Here is a 24,130-nt window from a genome sequence, read left to right as displayed (position 1 = left end):
GAAACTTGGCTTACCTGGAAATCCTCACTTGGCAGGTAAAAGAGTGAAACAGATTTTTTTTTATACTGCTTACATTATAAATCCATTTTGCAATAGAGGCAGTGGGACTCATGGTAATTGAGACTGACTGGGCCTGTAATCAGTGAAAGGCACTAATTCGTGCTACTCAACCATTATCTTTGCTAGCCTAATTTCAGACTCATTGTAACCCTAAAATCATCTTATATGCAGTATGTTATCTGTCATAATCTTTGGCAAGCTGTTACTTAAACTCCACATTGCAAAAGGTAAGTCTAGGGTGAAATACTGAAAAATGGCATCAGCAGTCCAGGGGTGTGGGACACGTCTTCCCTACAGAGCTGTGAAGAGAATGCTCTTCACACTTTACATTAGTTATCACTTTACTCGCTTAATTCCTTTAACTTTAGGCACTTACGTGGAGGAAACTATATAAAATTCAAATAACTGGATGATACAAGGCTTAGTGGTATTGCTCATCACTATCGTATGGGGAAACTTGGTCAGATTCATGATTGAACAGAATCATCTAGGTTGCTAAAACTGTATTGTAGCTTTACCTGGATCCTAGAGTGCTAAATGTAATAAAATGGAGCTGCTGCCGTTAGCTTAATATATTTAGTTTTCCAAAGATTTTTGGACCTTTTCCTCTCATCCTTTGACACCAAGTTACAATGAAATATCTTCCAGTAAGTAGAAGGCTTTTTTTTTTTTCCTTTTCCTACAGGCCTTTTTTGATAAAGATTATATCACAAAGCACCCTGGAGATGCAGAGAAGATCACACAGCTCAAGGAACTCATGCAGGAACAGGTACTTTTTCAGATGCAAAAGGACATTGCTACAGTGTCTGAATTCATCAGCAGTCAGTCTAAACATAGCAGGTCCAACTGATCCATTCAGAAGCAAAGAATTTTGGTACAGAAGACCTAAAGTACATTTAAACAAAAAACAGGGGAGAGACGGCCAATGAGTTTATGAACAGGCCATTCACCTTATGGGACATGAGGTGAAACTCAGCTGAAAGTACATTAATTTTGTTGTCTCTGTTTATTATCCAATAGACATCTTGCCACATTTCAAGTCTGCCATTCATTTTTGACATTTTGAATTATGTCTTCCCAGAAAACTTCAAAGATAATCAGAGACAGGACAGGTCAGGCTTGAGACTAAACTGGCAGAGCTACATGGGAAAACTTAATGCCTATTTATATTATCTGCAGTTTTATTTTTCCATGAAACATCTTGATAGATAAAGCTAGCTGGATGCTTTGATGGGAGTGAAATCAGCAAATCACATCCCTCTTAATTGAAAGTTTGGCAAGATATACTCCGTTAAACAATGTGTCCAAGTCTGAATAGAGCTACTAGGCCTGTTTCTTCAACAAATCACTTAACTGTGTTTCAGATTTCACATCTGTAAAATAAAGATAGTGGTTATCTCCCTTCAGTCCTCAAGAGAATGTTTGAAGATTAATTAGTCATTGTTTGTACAGACTTTGGATCGTGTAGGGAATTAAACACATCTTAAGCCTGCTATCATTACTGTTTTCTTTCATCTGAGAGCTTATATAATCTCATTCAATCACTAAAATTATATGTTTGACATTTGAAAAAGTGACCTTTAAAAATAAATAATGAGCAAAGAAAGAGTGACTATGCATGCCACACTGCCACTGTTTGGCTGCATTATCAGAAACTCCTTTTAGAAATGTCTGTTGGCAACTTTGACCCCTTCTTTGACACTGGGTGGAAGGAATTTTGTCAAAACGCATTATCTGTGTGAGGACATAATGCTGTTCACTCTGGAGAAGAGAATCAATCTGGTAATTTTTTACAGTTATCTCTTAACAAAAGTAATCCAACATGACATAAATATACTTGTCTCACACTTAAAAGTACTTGTTAAAGTACTATGAATTTGCCAGGTCTCCTAGGCTTGTTTAATTATAAGCAGCCTTGTAAATGAACTGTGGCGTATTTTACAGTACTTTCTTGCACACTGACAGAACTGCGGGACAGGCTTCTATTCTATCTCTTAGACACGATTTTAGTTGGGTTTGTGATGTTATGTTTTCTTTTTAACAGGTACATGTCTTAGGAGTGGGTCTGGCAGTCCATGAGAAATTTGTACACCCAGAAATGCGTCCCCTGCATAAGAAACTGATAGACCAGTTCCAGATGATGCGATCCAGTCTGTACCATGTAAGCTGACAGTCATTTTTCCATTTTGAACTATTCAGAGTTATGATTAAACTTCTATCAGTTGCAGTAAGGTTCACAAAAGAACTCGGCTGATACAACATTGATTGAATCTACTGGATTGCCAAATTACCAAAAGAATTCTTGATTTTTGTGCAAGAAGGAAGTCCTAGTAAATATGTTAACTTAGCCTTTAATTTAAACTAGAATTTTTAATATTTGTATGTTCTTTGTTGTATCGCAAAACAATTGTAAAGCTTAATTTTCAGTTGCTGTCTTACATAGCAGAAAATGATGTAAAACAGAGGAAGAAAGATTAACAGAAATTGTTAGGTATTGAGCTCTTTGAAAGAACTGCCATAATTTGAAGTAGCATGACATGGATTAGGTCCTCCAGAAGTGTTTTTATATAAATAGTGACAGAAATTCCTGTTAGTTACATCAGGCATCCAACTCTGGTGATCAGGACACGCACTATTATGGGTCTATAGTTCCTATACAGTCAACAGAACTGCCTCCAGAGCATGGTTCACACCACCCGTTATATACCAGAAGTACAAATATCATCCTCTAGGAATTATGTCTTTCCTTCTATATGTGCACTGCTGTACATTGGTATTCTGAGACAATTATACTTGAGACATCTTTGCCAGGTGGGTCTCAGAAATTTGCAGTGTGTTCTCCTATTCCTGGTATAGTGAAATCTTTATGGATACCTAGATACTATCTTGAACATTACCACAACCAAACTAAAGGATATCTTTCTATAATGTAAAAGAATTATTTGAAATATGTGTGTAAGCACTTCTAACTTGAAGGCTTTTTCCTCCATATTTAGGAGTGAACACTATGCAAGGATGGCCCAAAGTAACAGCACCAGAATTTTAAAATATGGCCTTCCTTTTTTAAAGCAGATGGGATCCATACAGGTCGCAGTTACCAGTTTGAGTTCACTACCTTTCTTGAAAGTTTGGACAAGATCTGTATTTTTGAGTCTACATTTCTTTTTTGAAAAATGTAGGTGGCTGTAATTTGGGCCACACTATGCCTCTATTTTCCTCCCAAATTCCTGAAATAGTGGCTAGAAAATGTCATTGGAAATAAACAGGGAATGGGATTGTAAAGCACTGAAGCTCTTTATCCTGTGGAAATGCAGGATAACTGAGGATAACTGTAGTGAACATTGAATCAGATCAGGATTTTACTGAGAAGAAAACTTGTAATTTTCTGTGACCAACTTAGCTAAAGTATATTGCCTTTGCAGGAGTTACCTGGTTTGGATAAGCTGAGTCCAGCCTGTTCTGGCACTAGTACACCACGCAGCAATGTTCTGGTTTCGCATGGACCTATGAGCCCAGAGAGCATAAAGCTGATGCATCGACACAGGTACCCTATTTTTTTCTACTGAAATATCTAGGATCTCTGCAGACTGTTGCATTAAGATTCAAGGATCTAAGAAGTGGTTAACAGTACTGCAAGAGGAGCAGGATGAGTTCTGGCAGAGAGCCTTTTGTCTTCATTCAGTGCTAATTATTAAAGTTTGAGGATTGGAATCAAATAGTTGAGAAATCCAATTTGCAGCAAATGCTGAACACCTCCAGGTGTTACTCTATCACTTTACTTGCTGTAGAGGCAGAAACACACATCTGCCACTCAGATCTCCATATTCAATCTGACTTTGGAGGTTCCAACTTCTCCTAATTCTCTTATGCAAACAGCAAATAAATGGGTCCTTATCTACCATAAAAGGAAAGTTTTATTGCTTGTTGTAGAACCCAACTCAATATGTACCCATTTTTAAGGATTAAAAAAAAAAAAGTTCACATCATTGTTTTTTGTAATTCTGATCAAATCAGATCCCAGATATAAGAAAGGCTGCCAAGGTGTTTTGATCAGAATACCAAAACGTGGCTGAGCCTTGACAGAAACATCTGCAAATGTGGATGCTTATTCAAACTGAATACCCATCTATAAAAACTGAGATCATGATTGAGGATAAAAATTGTGATTTTCAGGACTAAACAGTGTTTTTGTATCCAGCCAGAATTGCTTATTTGAAAATGTACATATCCATGCCAGTATGAAAAACAGTGACAGAAATGTCACTGAAGTTATGAAATTTTAACTGTTCTTCCGTCTTTATTTCTCTTGATGGGTCTACATAGCTCAGCTGTTTTTAAAGCCCGGCATGAAAAGCTGTGGAAGCTTGGTCTTGAGTACGTGAATCCAGGATGGTGACATTCTCTTTACTGTTAAAACTGAGTAGCTCTTACACTACTTCAGTGGCTTCGCAGTTGACAATTGGTGTCTAGGTGATAACATTTTTTGCTCAAAGTTCCTCACTTTGTAAAGCCTTTTTTAGTTCTTAGGGCAAACTAGGGACATTCTATAGTGTACAAAGTATCTATTTGTGTATGTGATTCAGAGTGACAAAGAAAAAATTAATTTCATGAGTGAGATCAGCATGTAGCCTGCACACCAGCTGGGCTGTATCAATGTACTGTCAGCTACAAAGTTGCCTTGAACTGTAACGCTGAGGCCCAACAGATGCAATAAGGAAAACCGTATTTTGACCTGTGTGTCTCATGCTTGGCTTCCTTTGGAATGTTTTTTTAAGCTGCTCCCACTCATCATACTTCAGCATTAAAAATGAGAATGGGTTCAGAATGTTCTGTTATAAACAAAACAAATAGGCACCCAGTGTCATGACGTGATGTTAACCCGGCTTTGGATTCTGAAATTCTACATCCTACATACTAAGTCATCTTACATGTAACCTTATTGTCACTTCTTTCATATTTACTCATAGTTATGGATTTGTTTAAGCTTATTTGGCCTGATTTTTCAAAAGTGTTTGACATCTAGAGGTGACCTAAAGCAGTAGGTAACGTAGGTACTTACCAGTGTGGCAAAAATCAGGCTTCACGAATTAAAACACAGGTTCAAAAAATAATTATTCCCCTGTTCTGTCTCTGGTTTTTTTTTTCCAGCCCACTGAACTTGCTTGGTTCAGTCCGACACTCATCGTCCTCTCTGTCATCCCACACCTCCAGTGAAACAGGAAACCTGGTTATCCTAACAGACAGTTCTGTGGGGGAGACTGCTGAGGATATGTACCACATGCAGGTACAGCTCTAGCACAGCCAGGAGCAGTTGTTAGAAACAGCACTGAACGTGCTCTGGAGGGTTATGCTTAGGAGGAGTACACTTTACCTATGCACATGCTTGGATCTGTCCTGTGGTATTTTTCTCAAAGAACTGAATAGGTAGAATCTAACATCGTTCAAGAAAGATGACAGAGTAATTCAGCTAGGTTTACCTTGGGAAGAATCTTCTGTATTTGTACAGTGAAGGTTGACACTGTGGTCCAAGATCATACTGTTGCTTTCAGAAAGTGAGATTTTAGTTGGCACGTTACTTATCTGACCTGTTCAACATATGCAGTTAGTATGGCTCTTGGTTTGTGGGAGGGTGAAATCACTCCCACAGTCCTGAGTGGACATTAATAGTGGCCTGCACTGAAGCTGTTTCCTAGACAGAGGCTACACTGGGTGATCTGAGACAGGTAAATATCTAATGCACTGATCCGCTCAGTTCTCTCTTGATGATTTCTCTGCCTCCTGCAGCTTGTTTATCCTAACTCCAGGTACCAAGGCTCAGTCACCAATGTCTCTGTTTTGTCCTCGTCCCAGGCTAGCCCTTCCACCTCAAGCCTGAGCTCTACTCACTCAGCACCATCCCAGATGATTAACTCTGCCCCTTCCAGTGCTCGAGGTAAGAATGGATGGGCCCAAATGAAGGGTTAACTGGACCTGCAGGCATCCCCTAAACTGGCAACCCTGTTGACTTATTGGTGAAAGACCACCTACACTGAAATATACCACTGTTTCTCTTTTGGAGCTGTAAATGCCTCTTCAAAAATTATTTATTAAAAAATGTTTTTCATTCTCCAGAAATGGATTTAATCATTTTTTTCAGCAGTATTTGGAATGTATCTCTAACACATGCTGGTTTCAGGCAGTTGAATTTCATAATGATTTCCATTGTTCTGCCACAAAATTGTGGCAGGCAGTCTAGAGGGAAACAAGAATAGTCTTTGGTACAGTACTAAAGAGAGAGATCATGAAGACAAAGGCAAAAAAATCATTTTACACATTTAATGAAATTATGGCACCAAAAAGAACTTGAGGCAGTTTAGCAGAAATGTATGTATACGAAAGCAGATGTATACAATGAATGCTGAAAGGTGTGAATTTTAAGTACTGGAGCTAAAGAAGGGCTTCCCTGATGGGAAATTCTTGAAGAAAGGAAAAATGTAAAAACAGACTCTAAGGGTACTTATATTGCCTTTGCTGTTACAGTAGCTGGTCTTGATACTGCTAATCATTTTCTTCCCAAGCCTCAGAGCTGAAGCAAAACCGCTCCATGCAATCTCCTGACTTTGGTGACTTTATTAAAGTTGGGTTTTTTTCCCTCTCATTTTGGATTCTCCATTGCAGGTTCACAAATTTCTACAAGGCTTTTCACAGGCATCTGAAGGAGGTGTCCAGGATATAGTCAGAGATAGAAGCTGATAATTTAATTCTTAGCCTGTTTTCCTATACAGCGGAACTCTGTCTCCTTATGGACAGAGAATACAGAGAAGGGCCCTTTCTCTTGGGCCAGCTTGGGGGTTTTTTTGCTCAATCTTGCACTAAAATCTTAATTGACTGGCTGTTGTTATGACACAGATGCGTCAAAGTGATTTACCTGAAGGATCAGATGGAGTAGGAAGGTGAGAAGTGGACATCTTCAAATAAAGGCAAATAGCTTCACTTATTACACCAAGGGCTGGAAGGAAGATAATGACAATTCAAATAGTAAAGTAACCAGATGAAACTGGCATAATGGGAAAGGGAAGATGGAACTAAGTACAGGGCTATCATGTCAGGAAGACGTCCTTAAATGGATGTGCCTCAGCTGGCATGTGAGGTCTGAATCTTTTGGGGGATCTGAGGGGTTTTGGTGCTCATAGTGTTTCAGGCTATTTTCTACTTTAAAAGTCCAGTGCTCGCAGTGACAGGCTGTGACAGTCTTTCTGAGCTTGATGACTTCACAGCATCACCAACTTCCCTCTTTACTGTATTCACTGTTGCTTAGAAACCAAAGTGATGACTGCCACAACGGGTATAGTGCTGATGGATGAGCCAACAGCACCTCCCAGAGATGAGAACTAGACAGTGTAAATGACCACAAATGAGGAAACAATAAGAGAAGTAATGATTTTGAAAAATACTTCTATATATCTATATCTATTTTATTCTTCACTCTTAGTGACACGTTTTGACAGCCTATGATACAACATTTCTTCTCTGCTAGTTTTGTTCACTTTTAAGTTAGGTGAGCACAGCATTCAGACATTACCCACTGATTATGGGATTTCACTTCTAGTAAAGTCCCAGATGCTCTCTGTGTTTCACAGTGTGCAAGTCACAGTTCTGGTTATTACAACACCGCTGTCTGGAATGGAGTTGTTTGTAATGAGAAAAGCCCTTACACTTAAGTTCCACGGTGGTAATACAGCTTTGTTTTTCTCCTTGGTGATTTTTCTTTTTGTTTTGTTTTTTAATTGGGTGAATTTGATGCTTGTGAAAATGAGAGACCAGAATCACTGGCTGGAGCAGGGTACTTCACAAACATTACATGTGCAGCTCTGCCAATGCACCTCTATCCTTTTTTTTTTCTTTTTTTTGGTATTTATTTATATTCTTTTTAATTTAGTGCTGGTGAAAGGTGCTGGATTGACAACACTGGAGGCTGAAGCCCTCTATTTATCCACAGAACAGATACAGCATGGGCGGCAGCCATGCAAGCTTCCCCACGCTGCCCCCACCAATGTGCCTCATCTCTGTCCTGGAGGGACCACCTCTAGAGGTGAGAGGATAGTTCAGTCACCATGACCCATCCAATCCCTGGCCTTTCTGCTGAGACTGCCAACAAAGCTACGATAGTCACGATGCTGCAGTTAACCACTTTTCAGATGGGAAGTATATGAAGGCCAACAATTCATTTCGTACACGCCACCTAAATTTATCAACTTAGCATCTTTGTCACCTGTGGCTTTAACCTGAGCATGGTTATCTAGGATTTCTAGGTTTTTGTCAGATGTTTAAATGCTTCTCTTACGGATTCAAACGTTAATGTAGAGGTGAAAAACCACTATCCCATTATCCAGATACTTATACTACCTTCTCTGTTTAACTGCAGAGTCCTTTCTGGAGCTCAGCTACTAGCACTGTTCTGAAAAGGCAGGTATTTTATAACATAGATTAGTTCCAATAGTGACCAAAGGAAGCCATGGCCATTTGTATTAAGAATCCAGCAGGAATTTTAAATCATGCTTGCAGTTCTCCACTTCCAAAAAATTACCCTTTCACTGATGTTTAAAACAGCAACACAAGCAAATTATTTGGCTTGTCCAAAGAAAACAATAAAGCCTTTAATCCAAAAAAATTTTTAAAGGATATTTGGTAAAAAAGACAGTAAATTAATCATTTGATTCTATCACTGAACAGCGCATTAAAGCAGCAAACCTAACACTACTTATAATATACACAAGTTAGAGCAAAAGTCTTAAATAGACTTGTAATCAGAATACAGTAAGAATTTTCTAATTCTGTGCTAATGATAAAGACATTACTGGTTACTCTATTTTTCAGGTTAACAAGTATGCATCTTTCAGTTTTCACCTGGCTTGACCCTTGTGTAGCTTCTTCCCTATCAAGAAAGCAACACTGTTGTTGTATGGAGGATCAGTAAGAAATTCAGAGTTTGTTTTGGCTTCATTTGAGGTGACTCATGAGGCACTGCTCTAACCTTACTTGAGTTAAAAGATTATGTAAGCTGATGTTTGTTAAGCAGAAACTGTAACACAAAAAGGCCTGGAAAGAGCTAGGAGCGGCTTAGTCTTTTTTCAGTAATTTCATATAAAATATGGTTGGGACTCCTCCATGCACTCTAAAAGTAACTCCCACATGACACTTGATGACTCACCTCTTAAGGCACCCCTACTGCTTCCTCAACACAGCCCCCTTTTTAAGGTGTAGAAAATGAGTCCTGGTGTCTTACTCAGCACTTTGCAAGAACCTATATAGTTACATTAAAAACTTCCTTCTTAAAGCAAAAAAGTTATGATTTGGTTCAGGAGGAAACTGTTTTCATAACAGTAATGAAAATCATGAATCAGGAGAGAAGATTCATTGTTTGGAATTTAACTACATTAATTTTCAGTTTTCATTCCTTAAAATTAGTACTTATGACAAGTGGATTAACATTCTCATAATTAAAAAAGAAAAACTACCTCTAGCTTCAGCATAGGTTTTCCTTTCTCATTAATAGTACATACAGTGCTGCACACATCAAGTGTACCAAGCTACAAGCTAAAAGGAATAAGCCCTGATACATGCTGCAGCATTTTATAGGGCCACTGGCTGCTCTGGAAGCTTTTTAAAGCTCTTTTTCACCTTGCCAGTCCCTGAAAGGAGCCATGGTGATTGTGCTCTCTATCTGTCCAAAGAAGCAGGTCTGATTATTAATAAAAGCTGCAGTTATAGCCACTCCTCTTGTGGCCCACAACTCAGAGGTATCAGTACTTAATTTTGTTTGCAGACTGGACACTTGGCATAATCTGTTAGAATCTTTATAGCTATAGTTATTTACAAATTTAGGGTACCAAACAGAAGAGCTCTTTTGTAAACTAGACTCTGCCACCATATTTAGCACATGTGGGATTTTTCAGGTCATGCAGTGCAAGGTCTGTGGAAACTATAATCCCATATGAACTGATGGCACACAGAGGTGGTTTGCATCTTGGATATAAAAGAACAAGGATGACAAGATAAATAAAAGGGAAAAGTTTACAGTGTAGGTTGTGCTGTGATGCAGTTCTGGGCACGCCTAAAAGTTCAGCATCCTTATATTTGTCATGCAGAAACAGGACTATCTGTGATGTGTGAGTAAAAGAGACTCAGCATAAAGCGTTAACACTGTGTTTTCCAAGCTGATGTTGTACATAAGAGCAAATAATGTTGTCTAATTATGTTTCTGTTTTATGTCTGGGGAGAAAATGAGTTCGGAACTAGAATGCAGATACTCTGCGGCTGTTCATGTCGGGTTCGGGGTGTAGATTAATCTGGGATCTGCCACCCCGATGGAATTGTTGCAATTGTAGGACCTTATCCTCCTGCATTCTGCTGGACACATTGTTCCTTCCACTGTGTGCTGAATATCAGTCCCAAAAACTGCATGTTTGCTTTTGCTGGGGTAAAAGCTGCATTAACCAGCACCAATGCCTTTGCTCATATGTTGGAGTGCTGTTCAGGTAATGTGTGTGGTTGTGGAAAGTCTGCAAAAGGGGGCATGTATTCCCCAAAAGCCGGCATGGCTCTGTAATGCGCTGTGTGCTGCCATCTGTTAAGTGCGTGTTTGTGACACAATGAAATAATCAGTGCAAATTAAAGCTCACTCCAGCAGCTTCAGAACATCAATTCCTGCCTAATATTGTGCATCCCAAGGGATGCGTGTATCAGTAGTATCAGACTTTAGGAAGTCATTAATGAGAATCATTCTTCTGGCAAATCCATTGTCAGCTGTTGCATATCAGAAGGCATATTGTTATGTGGCACTCATCTTGAAGGACATGAGTCCCAAATAATTCCATGCACCAGGAAGCTGTTTACATGAAATACCCCAATATCTTAAATGACAACTATACAGATAACTAATAGTTAAGTGAAGCATATTCCTACTATATAACTCTAAGCATTGGTAAATTTTCTGTTGTCATAAAATGGCTCAGTATACCAACACACTCAGTAGTAATCATATATTGCCCAGCGGGATTACAAGCAAAGTGCCACCCACGTTTATAGAAAATTCTGTTTATTATTGGGTTTTGGTTTGCTTTAACAAAGACGAAGCTAACCAAGGTATCACCAACTAAATGGCAACACCTCAGACTATCTCTGCCACAACTGAGGAATGAAGTAGCTTCCCGTAGCTTCCTGCTTTAACTGAATGGTGTATCTCAAGCTTTTATCCCTTTCTTCCACATTCAGTCCTAAAATGCACAATTTTATGGCATTTCTATAACTCTACAATACTTTATGGGGCGAGGGAGCATTAGGCACCATACAGCACAGCCGCAGCTAATTCCACACAGATGCCCACTTTTTTTTTGTTTGAAGAGGAAGCACTTTGCAACATACAACTAGGGATGCATACATCTTATACACCTTACATAGTTATGTCCTTAATTGTATATAACAAGCCAGTTCTTATTTCATCCTCGTGCTATGCACCCCACCAACAGTTAGCTGCTTAGTGGGCTCAGCACCATGTTTTCTTGAGTCCTGTAAGATCATCCGTCTGAACAAATTGCAAAGGAGGACTAGATCACTTGGCATGCGGAGACATGGCTGTTGTTTGTCATGTGTACGTGATTATTCTCACTTGTTTACAGGCTCTCCCTCTCTACCAGATAAGTACCGCCACTCTCGGGAGATGATGATGTTGCTGCCAACCCATCGGGACCGACCTAGCAGTGCCATGTATCCCACAGCTATCATGGAAAATGGACAGGTAGCAGATCTAATTTCGTTTATGTCAGTTCAACCACCTGAAATGGTAACTTTATTTTTACTATTTTTGACCACCTTAAAGCTTCACTTTTTATTTTTGGAAAGCACAGCAACTTACTTAGGATCATTTTCAGAGGCAACACAGAACTTTTCATATTAATTGCCCCCTAGAGCCACCCACTTTGGTAGTCAAGTGATATACAAATTGTCATGACTGTTAAAATTGCAGATATGCCCTGTGAAAATGGACTCTTACTTCCCAACTTTATCCTGTGAGCCCTGGTCTACTGCAAGTAGTCATACCATTTTATTTATTCATTTTTCTAGAACCATAGCCATCCTGCATTCTAGCCTCAAAGTTGATTCTAAATAGCTTTATGGTGATTTCCAGAGGTATCAAAAACCACGAGAGGCTGAAGTAATATACTGATACAGCGTCTCCAAACAAATCTGTGCCCATATCTACTACTTTCTCTGGACAAATTGAAAAATTCAGGGTGTGTCTACATGTAAGCATTTTAATCTGGCCCTGGCATGCACTTTTGAAGGGAATCTCCTGATCATGCCCACTTATCGCACATCAGTTCACATAAGGTAACTGTCTCAGAGCATGCAAGCTCAATTCTTTCAAATGAAACCAAAGCAAAAGGTAAGCTCCAGAAGGGCACATGATGCAGTCGAGCTGATAATGGGCAAAAGACCAGGCTAAAGCTAGTTTGAAATAACTCCTCCAGAGAACACAAGCAGCATGAATTGTGAGTCCTCAGCACTGTTACACTCTAGAGATCCACTAGTATTGCACTGCAGTACTTGCTAATGTAGATGCAGCCTAAGGTTCCCATTAATTTTTTTTGTTAAAAAACTTTCTTTACTTAAAAAAAATGAACAGAAAGCCCTAGGGTTCTGCACCAGCTGGTCTGTAACTTTTTTTTTTTTTTAACTTAACTTTGCTAACTTTCTTCTCCCTTAGCCTCCAAATTTCCAGCGCGCCTTGATCCAGCAAATGATTGGGCCATGCAAACCTTGCAGTGATCCCAACCTGTCTGTGGCTGAGAAAGGTACTCTCTTTCCTTGTTAGCATGCATGCTTTCTAAAATATTATTACTCTGGTCATGCTACAGCAAGTAACGAATGGGCTTCTATTTCCTGGCAGAGTGCATTCTCTTACATTTTTTTTAATTAACAGTTTAATTAACTGGGCTTTCTGCCAACCTATAGTCATTTTGGATCATTCACAGAAGGGTGGAGTTGCACAAACCTCTTTATTTCAGAAAGCTTTCCGAGTTTAGCATTTTGTTATTGAAACAAATCCTACAGCCTTTATCAAGAAAAACCTCCAAAGGAGCAAATGAGAAGTTACATGAAAGAAGAGTGCAAGCTTTCGACCATATTTTTAAATAATGAGATATACTGCTTTTTTTAATACGCATTTGTTGCTCAAAATATTAACATTTCTCGTAATCCCTCTCTGAGGTAGTTTTATATTTATTTAAGTTTATCATTAGGAATGTATGCTTTTTTAACTCATTGCTTTGAAAAAAATAGGCAGAGCCCCTGCAGAAAAAAAAACGTGAAAGAAGAGAAAAGAGTTTGGTGTAAAGAAAAGGAGGAGTTTGTGTAAGGGGTGCCATGGACAAAGCGATGGGCTCAAAAAATTATCTGAAAGGCAGCATTCTGAAAAAGCAGAAGAGGGCAAAATTCATGAATCAAAATCTGAGACAAGGAGGCTGCCTAAACAAGCAACAGTCATGTGTATGGCTGGGAAAAATGGTATCTTAAAAGATTTTTACAGCCAGGAAAGACCATCGCAACTCTCTAGTCTGACCTACATAATGCATTCCATTAGACTTTTATCAGTATTTTTGTTTCAGTAACTGTGCCCGAAATAAATTGTATCTTTTTGAAAAAAAACCCAGATTTTATTTTAGAATTTCTAATAAATCAGAATCCACTACTTTAACAATGTGCCAGCCTTACACAGCAGTCCAGATTGAAACCAAAAGCCAACGTACAGTTCTGAACAAATGGCAGAATGATGACAGTAACAAATGACGACAACAGAGAGTTAAGACTAGGGGGTGAGGGATTAAGACATCCATCTTAGCCGTGTTAGTTTGAACTGAACATATGACAGAGGTAGTGAGATCTTTGTACTGGACAGGAGGAAGATCTGGAAAAGGAAGGTAGATAAATATTTATTACCTGCGTAGGAAAAGTACTCAAATTTGTATTTGTAGGTGAAATTATGCAAGAGTATAGTATACAGTGCAAAGAGAAGGGATCAAAGACAGAATCCCTTCCAGAGTCCCAGAGAAGCCATAAAGACACAGATGATGTGCAGCAATTGTTTTTAGGGGTGGTGTGATGGGAATCCCAGCTCTTCAGCCAGGTTGCTAGCATAAACGCAGCTGCAGGCATTTTTTGCAGCCCTTGAACCCTCATCATTCTTTTAATTTAAGTCAGGATGCCATCTGCCTTGGTTTTTGTTAACAGTCATGCCCCATGAATTTACACACCCCCTTCCTTGCTGTGTCAGAAGCTCTGCTCAGTAATTCTCATTGACAGCAGGGTGACGTCAGTCACCCAGAGCAGAACGTTTCAAATGCAGCTTCCCTGCTAATTAAACTTGGCCACCAAGCCACTGAACACTGTTATGGAGAGAGAGATGTGCTAGGACAGAGCACCAGGAACTCCCTGGTTAGGTTCCTCCCTGAAGTGTTTTGGATAAAACACTGGTTTTAACAGGCAGCAGCCACTCTCCAAAATCATCTGACCTTAGGATGATTTCCAGCACTCCTAAATACTCAAAAGGCCATGAATGAGGGAACACTGAGGAAGTATAAATGGATTATGCCCTGGGGTACCATGTTCTCTTCTTCACATTCTTCTACTGCATCTCAGTGTTTAAAAACAAAACAAAAAAAAAACCAAACAAACAAAAAAAAGCACCAAAAAAACCCCCACAAGCACAACAATCATTTTACAGGCTAAGCAAATCAGGTTTTGTTCTGTCCTTTTCACTTGATGCTGGTATATTGCAGGAAGGACTAGTGAGGCTGGCATCATTATGCATCTTGTCCCTCTGTTTTAGCCTTTTGACACCAATTGCAGTAGTGCAAATTAGAGCACTCTGGCACATGTACAGGGGTGCTCAGAAAATTCATCTGAAGCCACATTACTTGTAGCCTTTAGTTTGAACCTGTTCTCTGTCAAGATTCTTAATGTCTTCTTTGTATGCCTTACTCAGTTTGAGGGTCTCTCTTTAAAAACATTTACTTCCATATTTTTGTAGATTTTGTTCTGTCTTATGAAGCTATTACTTTGTGATCTTTTTTACTTTAGGGAATTTTAGGTCTTGAGGAGCCTGTGTTCATGCTAACTCATGAACTAAGGAGAAAAAAAACAAACCCCAAAGAAACCTTTCAAAGTCATTTTAGAAAAGAAATGCACCAAAAATGGCTGCCAGCATTTTAATTAAGGAGAAATCCTCTTCAGATGTCAAACTCCATGTTTATTTCTCCAGGCTTCCATTTTCCAAACTGAAGATGGAACCAGCTGTTTGTATCTCAGTTTTCTTTGGTAGGCTCATTGAATTACTTTGTTTTCCTTTTTTTCTTTTCTTTGCTAATCTGAAGAAATTGCTTATTTGTTTTTAAATAAACATACAATTATTGCATGTCTATCTTCTCAGAATAAATCAAGTCTTACAGTGTGTTTGGAAGAAAGGAAGGTGCATTTTAAATAATGTTTAATAATGACCGAATTCTCAAGATCTTGAAAATGTTCATGTTAGAAAGAAGCAGCTTTTAGTTCTATGAAAAAACAAATTCATGAAGATCATACTCAGTATCTTCTATATGAGGAAAGCCTTCCTCTCTCTATGCTTCCTGATTAACAAAGACTTGATCTCTTCAGGTGATTTTGTAATACGAGTCCAAACTGCTGTCTTTAAATATTTTGTGCTCAAAATTCTTGATCAACTCTGTAGCCTAGTAAATCGGGGCTTTGAAGTCATGATTTCTTTTGTAACAGATTTAGGTGTGATTTCCTTCATACCCTTTATTCAGTCTTCACTTAGCCACTGTAGTGCAGCAACAGGCTTTCATGTGTTTCATGAGGGTTCTGCCACACATTCCCTTCTGCTCTGTCATCATTTACTGCCAAGCAGAACAGCTCACAACTGAGATCTAGCTGCTGTTCCATCAGTGAGATTTCATTTTTACTTCCTCACTGGTTTGCAGAAAAAAAAAAAAAACTAGCAGAGTTCTACTGCTCTTCAAATCTGCTAGAAACGAGCCAAGGGGGTCATGGAGGGGAGATGGGCAAACTAACACTATGATCCCCTAACTAACTCTTGCTTCCATAACAAAGCAACCTATAAACTTAACACACTGTAGACTAGACAATGTCTTTGTATGCCTTCAATCCTACCATCCACGAAGTCCCTATAATCTGTCTCTTTACTGCTAAAGAGCACACCGGAAAGCCAGTCCTTCTGGCCCCACAAACTCCCCGTTCTGTTACCCAAGTTAAATCTGTTTCAATCCTTCAGCTGTGCCAGCAGCGCCCAGTAGCTGGAGCCTAGACAGCGGAACCAGAGAGGCCCTTCCATTCCTGTCTGCCCACGTTGGGAGCATCTTGGCCCCACCAGTGCCTCCCCGAAGCCTGCCCCATGGTAAGGAAATGCCCAGTAGGCTTGCTGTGTAATGCCTGCAGTCATGCACAGATAAATCTAGACCACCTGAAAGCTGACCTTAGCCTTTTTTTCCCCCCTATAAAAAACAATCAGAAACAAAACCCCGAAGTCTTTCCTGGTCTGCTAGGTTAGCACTGGACAAAGATTTCAATTTTTTTTTTTTTTCTTAAATCTTCAAATTTTTTGCAGTCCTTTATAGTAATACGGACTTGCATCTATTTTGGGACTAGAATTAGGTGTGTGAGTGTTGAAGCTTGGCCTGGCTTCTTGCCAATGACCACCTTCAGCAGTAATTTAAGGTTACAAAGCTATTAAATGAAACTTCAAATGTTCATTGTTTATGAGCCTGTTGCCTTGCCATGAGATCCTTGACAACAGGGTGGGTGGAAATCTATCACTGCACTTAACTTCTCGTTAGCATTTTGTGTGTGTGACAGATGCACTCCACAGTATCTATCAGAAAGGAAGCCCTAAGTTGGAGTAGAGTTATCAGCATTTGGAGCTGCTACCTGGCATTAGAGTCTAAAATCCCAGCTCTTTTGCTGCAGTGAGGCAGCACAAATCTGTGTTTCTGATCCTTGTCTCATTCCAGGACACTACTCGCTGCACTTTGATGCCTTCCATCACCAGCTCAGTGATGCTCCTCCGGCACTGCCTGCACGAACATTGCGCAAGGTAAAAAGGAAGTGGCAGGAGAGCAGAGAGGCATGTAGAAGGAAAATAATAGGCTCCTGAAGGAATCCCCCTCCTCCACTCCCACCAAGCAGCTTTTGAATACGGAAACACTATTTTTAACATGCTAGTAACTTACACGTGAGAAAATCCACTGAAAGCTCATAGCCTATTCCAGAGTCGAATTCTACAGAAATAACTTCCGCATGTTGTAGGCCCTTCCACTTTCCTTCTTTGCGTGATATGCTGCGATTTCAGGCACCCTGATTATCACCTCAGCTACTGTTTCTTTAACAGCTCTGGTGTTAAGTGCACTTGTCTGCCCGCAAGAGGTACGTCCATACATGTCAGTGAAGTGCACATATAAACAAATAATCACTGACATTTTGAACACAAATGGAACTGCACCATTGTTAACATGACTGTCAAAAGTTGAGATGCGGAACAACACACAAGATGCAGTGTTGCCTCTTTTGTCAATTTTAACTTGGTTTTGTTTTTCTCCAAACAGTCCCCTCTTCATCCTATCCCTGCATCACCCACCAGTCCGCAGTCTGGTCTAGATGGAAGTAACTCCACTTTATCCGGCAGTGCCAGCAGTGGTGTCTCTTCCTTGAGCGAGAGCAATTTTGGACATTCTTCTGAACCACCTCCTCGCACAGACACCATGGATTCTGTCCCCAGCCAGGCCTGGAACACTGATGAAGATCTGGAGACACCCTACCTCCCTGTCAGGTACAGTCTCTCTGAGCCTGATGTCCTAGAGTCGCTCAAATCCCAGCCATGCCGAAGCCACTCTGCTCCATCTGGAGTCATTCCTCAGGACACCATGGACCCTCCTGCTCTACCCCCCAAACCTTACCACTCCCGGCTGCCAAACATGGAGAATGAGGAGGGAATGATAATTGAAGATGATGACAAACACCGCCCATTGCATCGTAAAGTGTCCCAACCAGTGAGTGGTGGAAAGGAAGAGCAGGCCAGGGTAGCATGGGAGCATGGCATCAGTGAGCAGTAGGGACAACTCCTGGCAAGCAGCTCACATAGTCATTCCTTCTACAAAGGAGAGATAAGGACTCGGAGAACAGCAAACCGATTTTCTACTGCCGCAAGTTTATGTCTGGAGCCCACAAAAGCAACTGGGCCAGCATGGGAGGTTGCTGCTTTCCTTTTTAATTTCTTTTTACACCTTTCCGTTACGTTTTTTAACTTTCTGTGCAGTGGACAGTTTGTTCCTTCTGCAGTTTCTTAACCACATCATATGGCACACAAGCCATAGAGACTTGCAGAAGCTGAAAAATACAATTTTAAGCAGAGGAGGGGGGAAAGAGGGGAATGTGGCGAGTTCATTTTGAAACTGCTTTCCTCCCAGTTCTGAGACGCACATGAGTAGAAGCAGTTGCACTAGGGACATATTTCTTTGCTGTACAGAAGTGAAAGCTCATTGCTGAAATCAGGGATTCTATGAACTGTCAGGCTTGAAGGTGCATGAGCTGCAGGCAGTGGAAAGATGGCAATTCTAAGAAGAAATTGGCTCTTTTGAGAGCAGGATTGTACATATCTGTGCAGTGATCTCCCTGCATTGGTTCATAGGTGCTGAGGCAATCTAACCAGTGCTGATGCACTGATTTCCAAGATATCATTTCCAACAAACTCTGCCTCCTCTGTTTTTTATGTACTGTTTGATTTCTTAAATTTTGCTTTCACTGGCTAAACCAACCTGCTTTCTCATTGGAATCATATGCTATTCATCTGCGCTACAGAATGAGAGGGGGTTAGTAGCCATTGGAGCTGCAACCTAATTGTAGGCCTTTCCCATGCCCAACTTTGGGCAGGCTGTTGACACCAGCATTTCTATTCCAGTTTAAAAAATAAAACAAAACCAACCAAATTGAGTTTCTCATGCCACAGCTGGTTAATGACCCAGCCAGTAAAGAAAAGGTGGCTTAAATGCATCATATTCAACAATCCTTGCCTCAGGGCTGAACATCACAATCCTCACCAACTTCCATCACCCAGGAGCTGAGATTCATTCCCTGTTAACATAATGTCCTCAGTCCCTCCCAAAAACTCACTACAGCTGGTGTGCAGAAAGAATCTCCATTTCTCACAGCAGACAGAAAAAAACCAAGACTCAAGAAATGCCCAGTATATAGTGTACACCCTAGAGTCAGGGATCTTAAAGGCAACCTGTAAAGAAGAAATGTTTGTTTCCTGTTTTGCTTCTTTAGAATGTATAAAGAAGCTTTAAGAGCTTCTTCTCTCTCTTCTGGAAGGTTGATTTTTTTTTTCTTTTCTCCTCAAGCAGCAATACAGCCTTCCCCCCCCCCACACACCTTTTTTTGAGAGGCTCCAGAAAGGGCTAAAGAACCAACCCAAAACCAAGAAACAGAACTATGCACAGGTGAAGACAGTACAAGTCTATGAACATAAAACAAGCCTTTTAATCAGTATTTGCTTAGTTCAGTACTTGACAAACTAGGAGAAAAGTCTGTGGGTAACAGAGCCAAGATCTGTTCTTTGAAAAGAACACTAAGAAATCTTTTATTCCTATTTTCATATTTTTCAAGAAACTTTCAATCAAAAGAGTATCAAGTATTTAATGTTTTTAGATAAACAAGCAGTGTTCCTTCCTCCTACCATGCCCCACACACATTTTAGCCTTCCTTATAACCCCTTCCACCTGCAGATTGCAAAGCACACTCCAGAGGATGGTAACAGACCACCCTCTTTCTTACCACTGAAAAATCTGAAGCACATTCAAATAAGACATACCTCCACCAAATAAATTAGTGTCAGAAACAGGAATAGCACTCAACTTTCATATTGAATTCTTGCCCTAATCACTCAGTTTTTCATGCTACAAACAGCATAAAGAAGCAAAAAAAGGATATTCTAAATCTTTTACAGGTCACCTTTAGCACTACCTCTAAATACAGTGACTGGGCAGAGTAACGTTGCTTCTGAACTCTCCTAAAGATGGTCTGTCTGGGCTCAGCAGTCGTATGAAGGGGATTTTAAGAGGATTTGTTTATTTTCTTTCTCAAGCTCTAGCCCATGCAAAACCACTGAGTTAGTTACAGATTTGTTTCTTAAATGGCCTGTTTGGCTGGAACAAAGTCTCTCTTGCTTCCTCTATTTTGTTACTAACGCAGGCTGCTTGTAATCATTATATCCTTCACACTTAAGACAATGATAATAAAACCTGGCCTATAGTGGATGTTTCATCTTTAGCAGGAAGGAGAGTCTTCCAATGCTAGGACAGTCCTAAACGTTAATGAACCAAGCCAGATCTCTGGTATAGAACACATGTATGAAAACTCAACTCAAAATTATGTTTTCGGTAAAGGTAAGTCAAGGTAATTCCTTAGAAATGAATGAAATATTTTCACATATGCTATTCTCCAATCTCACTAAGACTCTTCAAGTGAGGTTTTTAAGAGAACTAAGTATTCAATTCCATCTCCCCTGCCCCCTTCTTGGTTTTTTTTTTTTTGGCAGGAAGATTAAAAGTAGTAAATGAAGTGACTTACTGAGCTTTCTTATTGCAAAAAGACAGCAGGTCTTGCAAATAAAACTTTGCAAAACCAAGAATGCAACTAACATGGGACTAAGTCCCAGTCAGCTGGAAAACCTGCCCACTAGAACTCTAATCAGTCTCTCAAAAGGTATCATCCTGCTCTGATTAGAGACATTGTACAACAGCAGTGAGTCCATTTGGGAAGTCTGACATTACTATGTATTTGTAAGAGTTTGAATATCAATCAGATGTATACAAATACCTAGTTTACGGCAGGTCCACACAGAGGACAGAATAAATTGCTGAATTTACCAAATTTAAGCCTCTCTGGAGTTAAATTTCTGTTACTGTTCTGATATCTACCAAATATTCTGTCTCCCTTTTCAGTGCTTGCCTTAAAGGGGGCAGAAGATTGAAAGACTATTATTAAGATTAAGATTTTGTGAATGTTGGAACTAATACTTCTTGGAACTAATACCTTTCTGTAGGGTGAGGTGTCTTATAGCTAAGTATAACTCCAACATCAAGCTCAGTCCTGGAGTAGGTGGAAGCAACAGCAGTTGTTGCACTTGCCCAGCAGGATTTGAAGATTCCTTGTATAAACCACAGCAACAGGATGTTTTGAACAGGACCTTGTCATTCTATACTTGACTCGAATTCAAACTTAGTATGTACTTGCCTTCACTGGGTTTTCTTTGTGTAACAAAATAGCATGTGCATTCCTGAGAAAATTGGTGGAATTCTGCTACAAATCTCTCCATCATCAGTGTACCTGCTGGCCCCATCTGAAACAAAATTGAGAAGGAACTACAGTAGTAGAAGAAAAGCAATTAAAACAATTTCTCTGAATCCTACAATTTTTTTCCAATGGTTGGGTTGGGTTTATTACTGTGTGCAAGACTAAGATTCTTTTCTGTCTTTTCCTCTGTTTGGTTTTTAGCTTACTTACCCTTTTTTAGGTAAGGGATATTGCATATCCCTTCTGTAGGAGAATCAGCCAAAACTGGGGAGGCTGGAGAGAGCAAGAGCCTTTGGGAAACAAATTATGTGATATTTAAAATTTCCTCTGATCATGCTTCTTTGTAAATACCCCCATTTGAATGCTGTGTATTTGTACAGGAAATTGAGCAAAAAATGTATAGATTGTGATGTCTGACTGGTATTCTGCCCTGTAAATGTGTTTTTAACCTCTGGCATTCTGTGCTTATTTAAAAAAGGCAAAAACCTCTAACCACTTCTCTTTTGTGTATTCATGTTTAAAATAAAATGAAAACAGCTATCTTATCTATAATGGAAATCAAATTTAAAAGGAAAAAAATAATTTGTACAAGTGTCCTAAAGGTACTTCATTGTATATATTGTGATAGCATGTTTCCAGAACCAACAAATAAGTGGTGTGAATTTTAGATGTAAATACCTGCCGTTTGTTTTGAGTTTCTTTCCCTTACCCATTCACTCGACTGCTGTGATGTGGAATTAAAGATTAATACCTGATATTAAAACAGTACAGCTGTATGTTCATTGCTGTCCTCCAGGCAGAGTTATCCTCAGGCTGCTCCAAACGTTCACGAGGTATATGGAAACAGCCAACACTTCCCACTTTGTGTGAATGAGGAAAATGGGGGGCAACCAAAAGGACCTTGTGGCTGTTATATGTGGTGAGGGAAGAGCTTCCACATTATTCTTAGCTGACAGTATGCTATTTTATTTAATATCAACTTCTTAAAGCAAGCATCAGGCATGCCCACCAGCTAGTCTAGTCAGTTATGTCGATTTCCATGACACATGCAACAGCCCAAGACACAGTTTTGAGGCAATACTCAAGGTGCAGGAGACAGAAAAAGTACCCATTTCTCCCATCCTGTCTTGACGAACCAACAAAAAAAATTATGAAACTTCTCCCCGAAGACATTTAGCAGTAAAATATAATAACAGTCTTAACTTATGCTGGCCATGGGGTGTACATAGACTGCCAAGCCATCCTTTTCATTAAGTACATACCACATACAAATACCGAGAAGAGAAACTGTAACAAGGTACTTCAAAGTACATCTAAAATATCAAAATGTGGCTTAGCTAAAGTGTTCATCTGACACCTGAAAAATGTCTGTATAAATCAGACCCTTTGAGACTGTTCCTAGCCCAACTTATCAAATCTTAAATATTTTTTTTTCTTCAGCTAAAAAACATTTATTAACCAAGCACAGGAAATAAAAACTGTATTTGGCATAACAGTAGATGTGTGAAGCCCTCAGCTTTAAACAGGAGTTTAAAAAAATTTTATTGTTTCTGTTAAAACCAACAGAACAATTTTTCAGTATAAGTCAAATACTTTATTTAAGCTAAGGCAACAGTAGTAAGATTGAAATCTAAATACCACATTCAAATACCTCTCCTTATCTAAATAAGAAACCTTCAGCACAGTTTCAATATATAACTTGCGCAACTCAGTATGAATTTCATTATAAAGCTGATAAGAGGCAAAATTAAACCTCTAGAAAGGACTATAAGCTAGCCAATAAAGATTCAGACCTCTGCATAAATATGCCTCTGTAGACTCACCTTAACAAACCATGGACACAGACACACAGTGTTCAGAAGGATATATATATACCCACACTACATTATAGCCCACTGCCAAGAGGTCCTAGCTACAGGTCTTCTCTTTACTATTATGAGACAATTCACATACTGCTTGTCCCTTTTCACAGGCTTTACCATCAAGGCCACATAAATTAAAACCAAATTTGGAGTAGTAGTTCTACTGCACCTCAGCTTCTATTCAGCATTTGTTCACAGCAGTACTGCATTACATTTTTCCACCAAACTAACCTGGTTTCACCTCCACCATGACAGAGCACACTTCATTGTCCTCACAGGCTAACACCTGAAGCTGAACCCCTTTCATCCACTGATAGCTGTACACAGATTTGCAGTCTCAGGTGGCAGAGCCAGCAAAGGTCCAGCCCACACAGCAGGCTCACCATGACCACACAGCTTCCACCATTTACATAACTTAAACTTCCCAACACCACCAACTCCAACCCCCACAGATCTACCAAGCCCAATTAACTCTCCTGCTCACTCCTAACATGCCACCTTTGCCCTGTTAGCTTGTGGTGATTGGTTGTTCAGCCTGGAGAAGAGAAGGCTCCAGGGAGACATTATAGCAGCCTTCCAGTACCTAAACAGGGCCTACAGGAAAGATGGGGAGGGACTCTTTATGAGGGAGTGTAGTGCTAGGACAAGGGTTAACAGTTTTAAACTGAAAGAGAGTAGATTTAGATTAGATATTAGGAAGATGTTCTTCCCTGTGAGGATGGCGAGATACAGGACCAGGTTGCCCAGAGAAGTTGTGGGTGCCTCATCCCTGGAAGTGTTCAAGGCCAGGTTGGATGGGGCTTTGA

General features: G+C 39.8%; 1 protein-coding gene across 16 annotated transcripts in view; it reads left to right on the top strand.

Moving 5' to 3' along the window:
• DOCK3 (dedicator of cytokinesis 3) overlaps window positions 1-22,230 on the top strand; it is a 229,496-nt gene extending 207,266 nt beyond the window's left edge. For 6 of the 16 annotated variants that reach the window (XM_052776412.1, XM_052776406.1, XM_052776404.1 and 3 more), the window contains 11 exons: window positions 746-829; window positions 2,105-2,221; window positions 3,483-3,604; window positions 5,209-5,344; window positions 5,845-5,992; window positions 7,979-8,131; window positions 11,718-11,836; window positions 12,806-12,893; window positions 16,388-16,510; window positions 17,124-17,206; window positions 17,715-22,230. In XM_052776412.1, coding sequence (XP_052632372.1) covers window positions 746-829; window positions 2,105-2,221; window positions 3,483-3,604; window positions 5,209-5,344; window positions 5,845-5,992; window positions 7,979-8,131; window positions 11,718-11,836; window positions 12,806-12,893; window positions 16,388-16,510; window positions 17,124-17,206; window positions 17,715-18,221 — 1,680 coding nt within the window. In that variant the 3' untranslated portion in view covers window positions 18,222-22,230. The remainder of the gene's footprint in view (window positions 1-745; window positions 830-2,104; window positions 2,222-3,482; window positions 3,605-5,208; window positions 5,345-5,844; window positions 5,993-7,978; window positions 8,132-11,717; window positions 11,837-12,805; window positions 12,894-16,387; window positions 16,511-17,123; window positions 17,207-17,714) is intronic. The other 10 variants (XM_052776415.1, XM_052776414.1, XM_052776410.1 and 7 more) reach the window with 8 other exon arrangements.
• Window positions 22,231-24,130: the final 1,900 nt, after the last annotated feature.

This window comes from Harpia harpyja, chromosome Z (genome assembly GCF_026419915.1).
Source record: "Harpia harpyja isolate bHarHar1 chromosome Z, bHarHar1 primary haplotype, whole genome shotgun sequence".
NCBI classification, from domain to species: domain Eukaryota; kingdom Metazoa; phylum Chordata; class Aves; order Accipitriformes; family Accipitridae; genus Harpia; species Harpia harpyja.
Note: the sequence above shows the minus strand (reverse complement) of the source record. Positions and strands in the feature narration are given on the sequence as shown.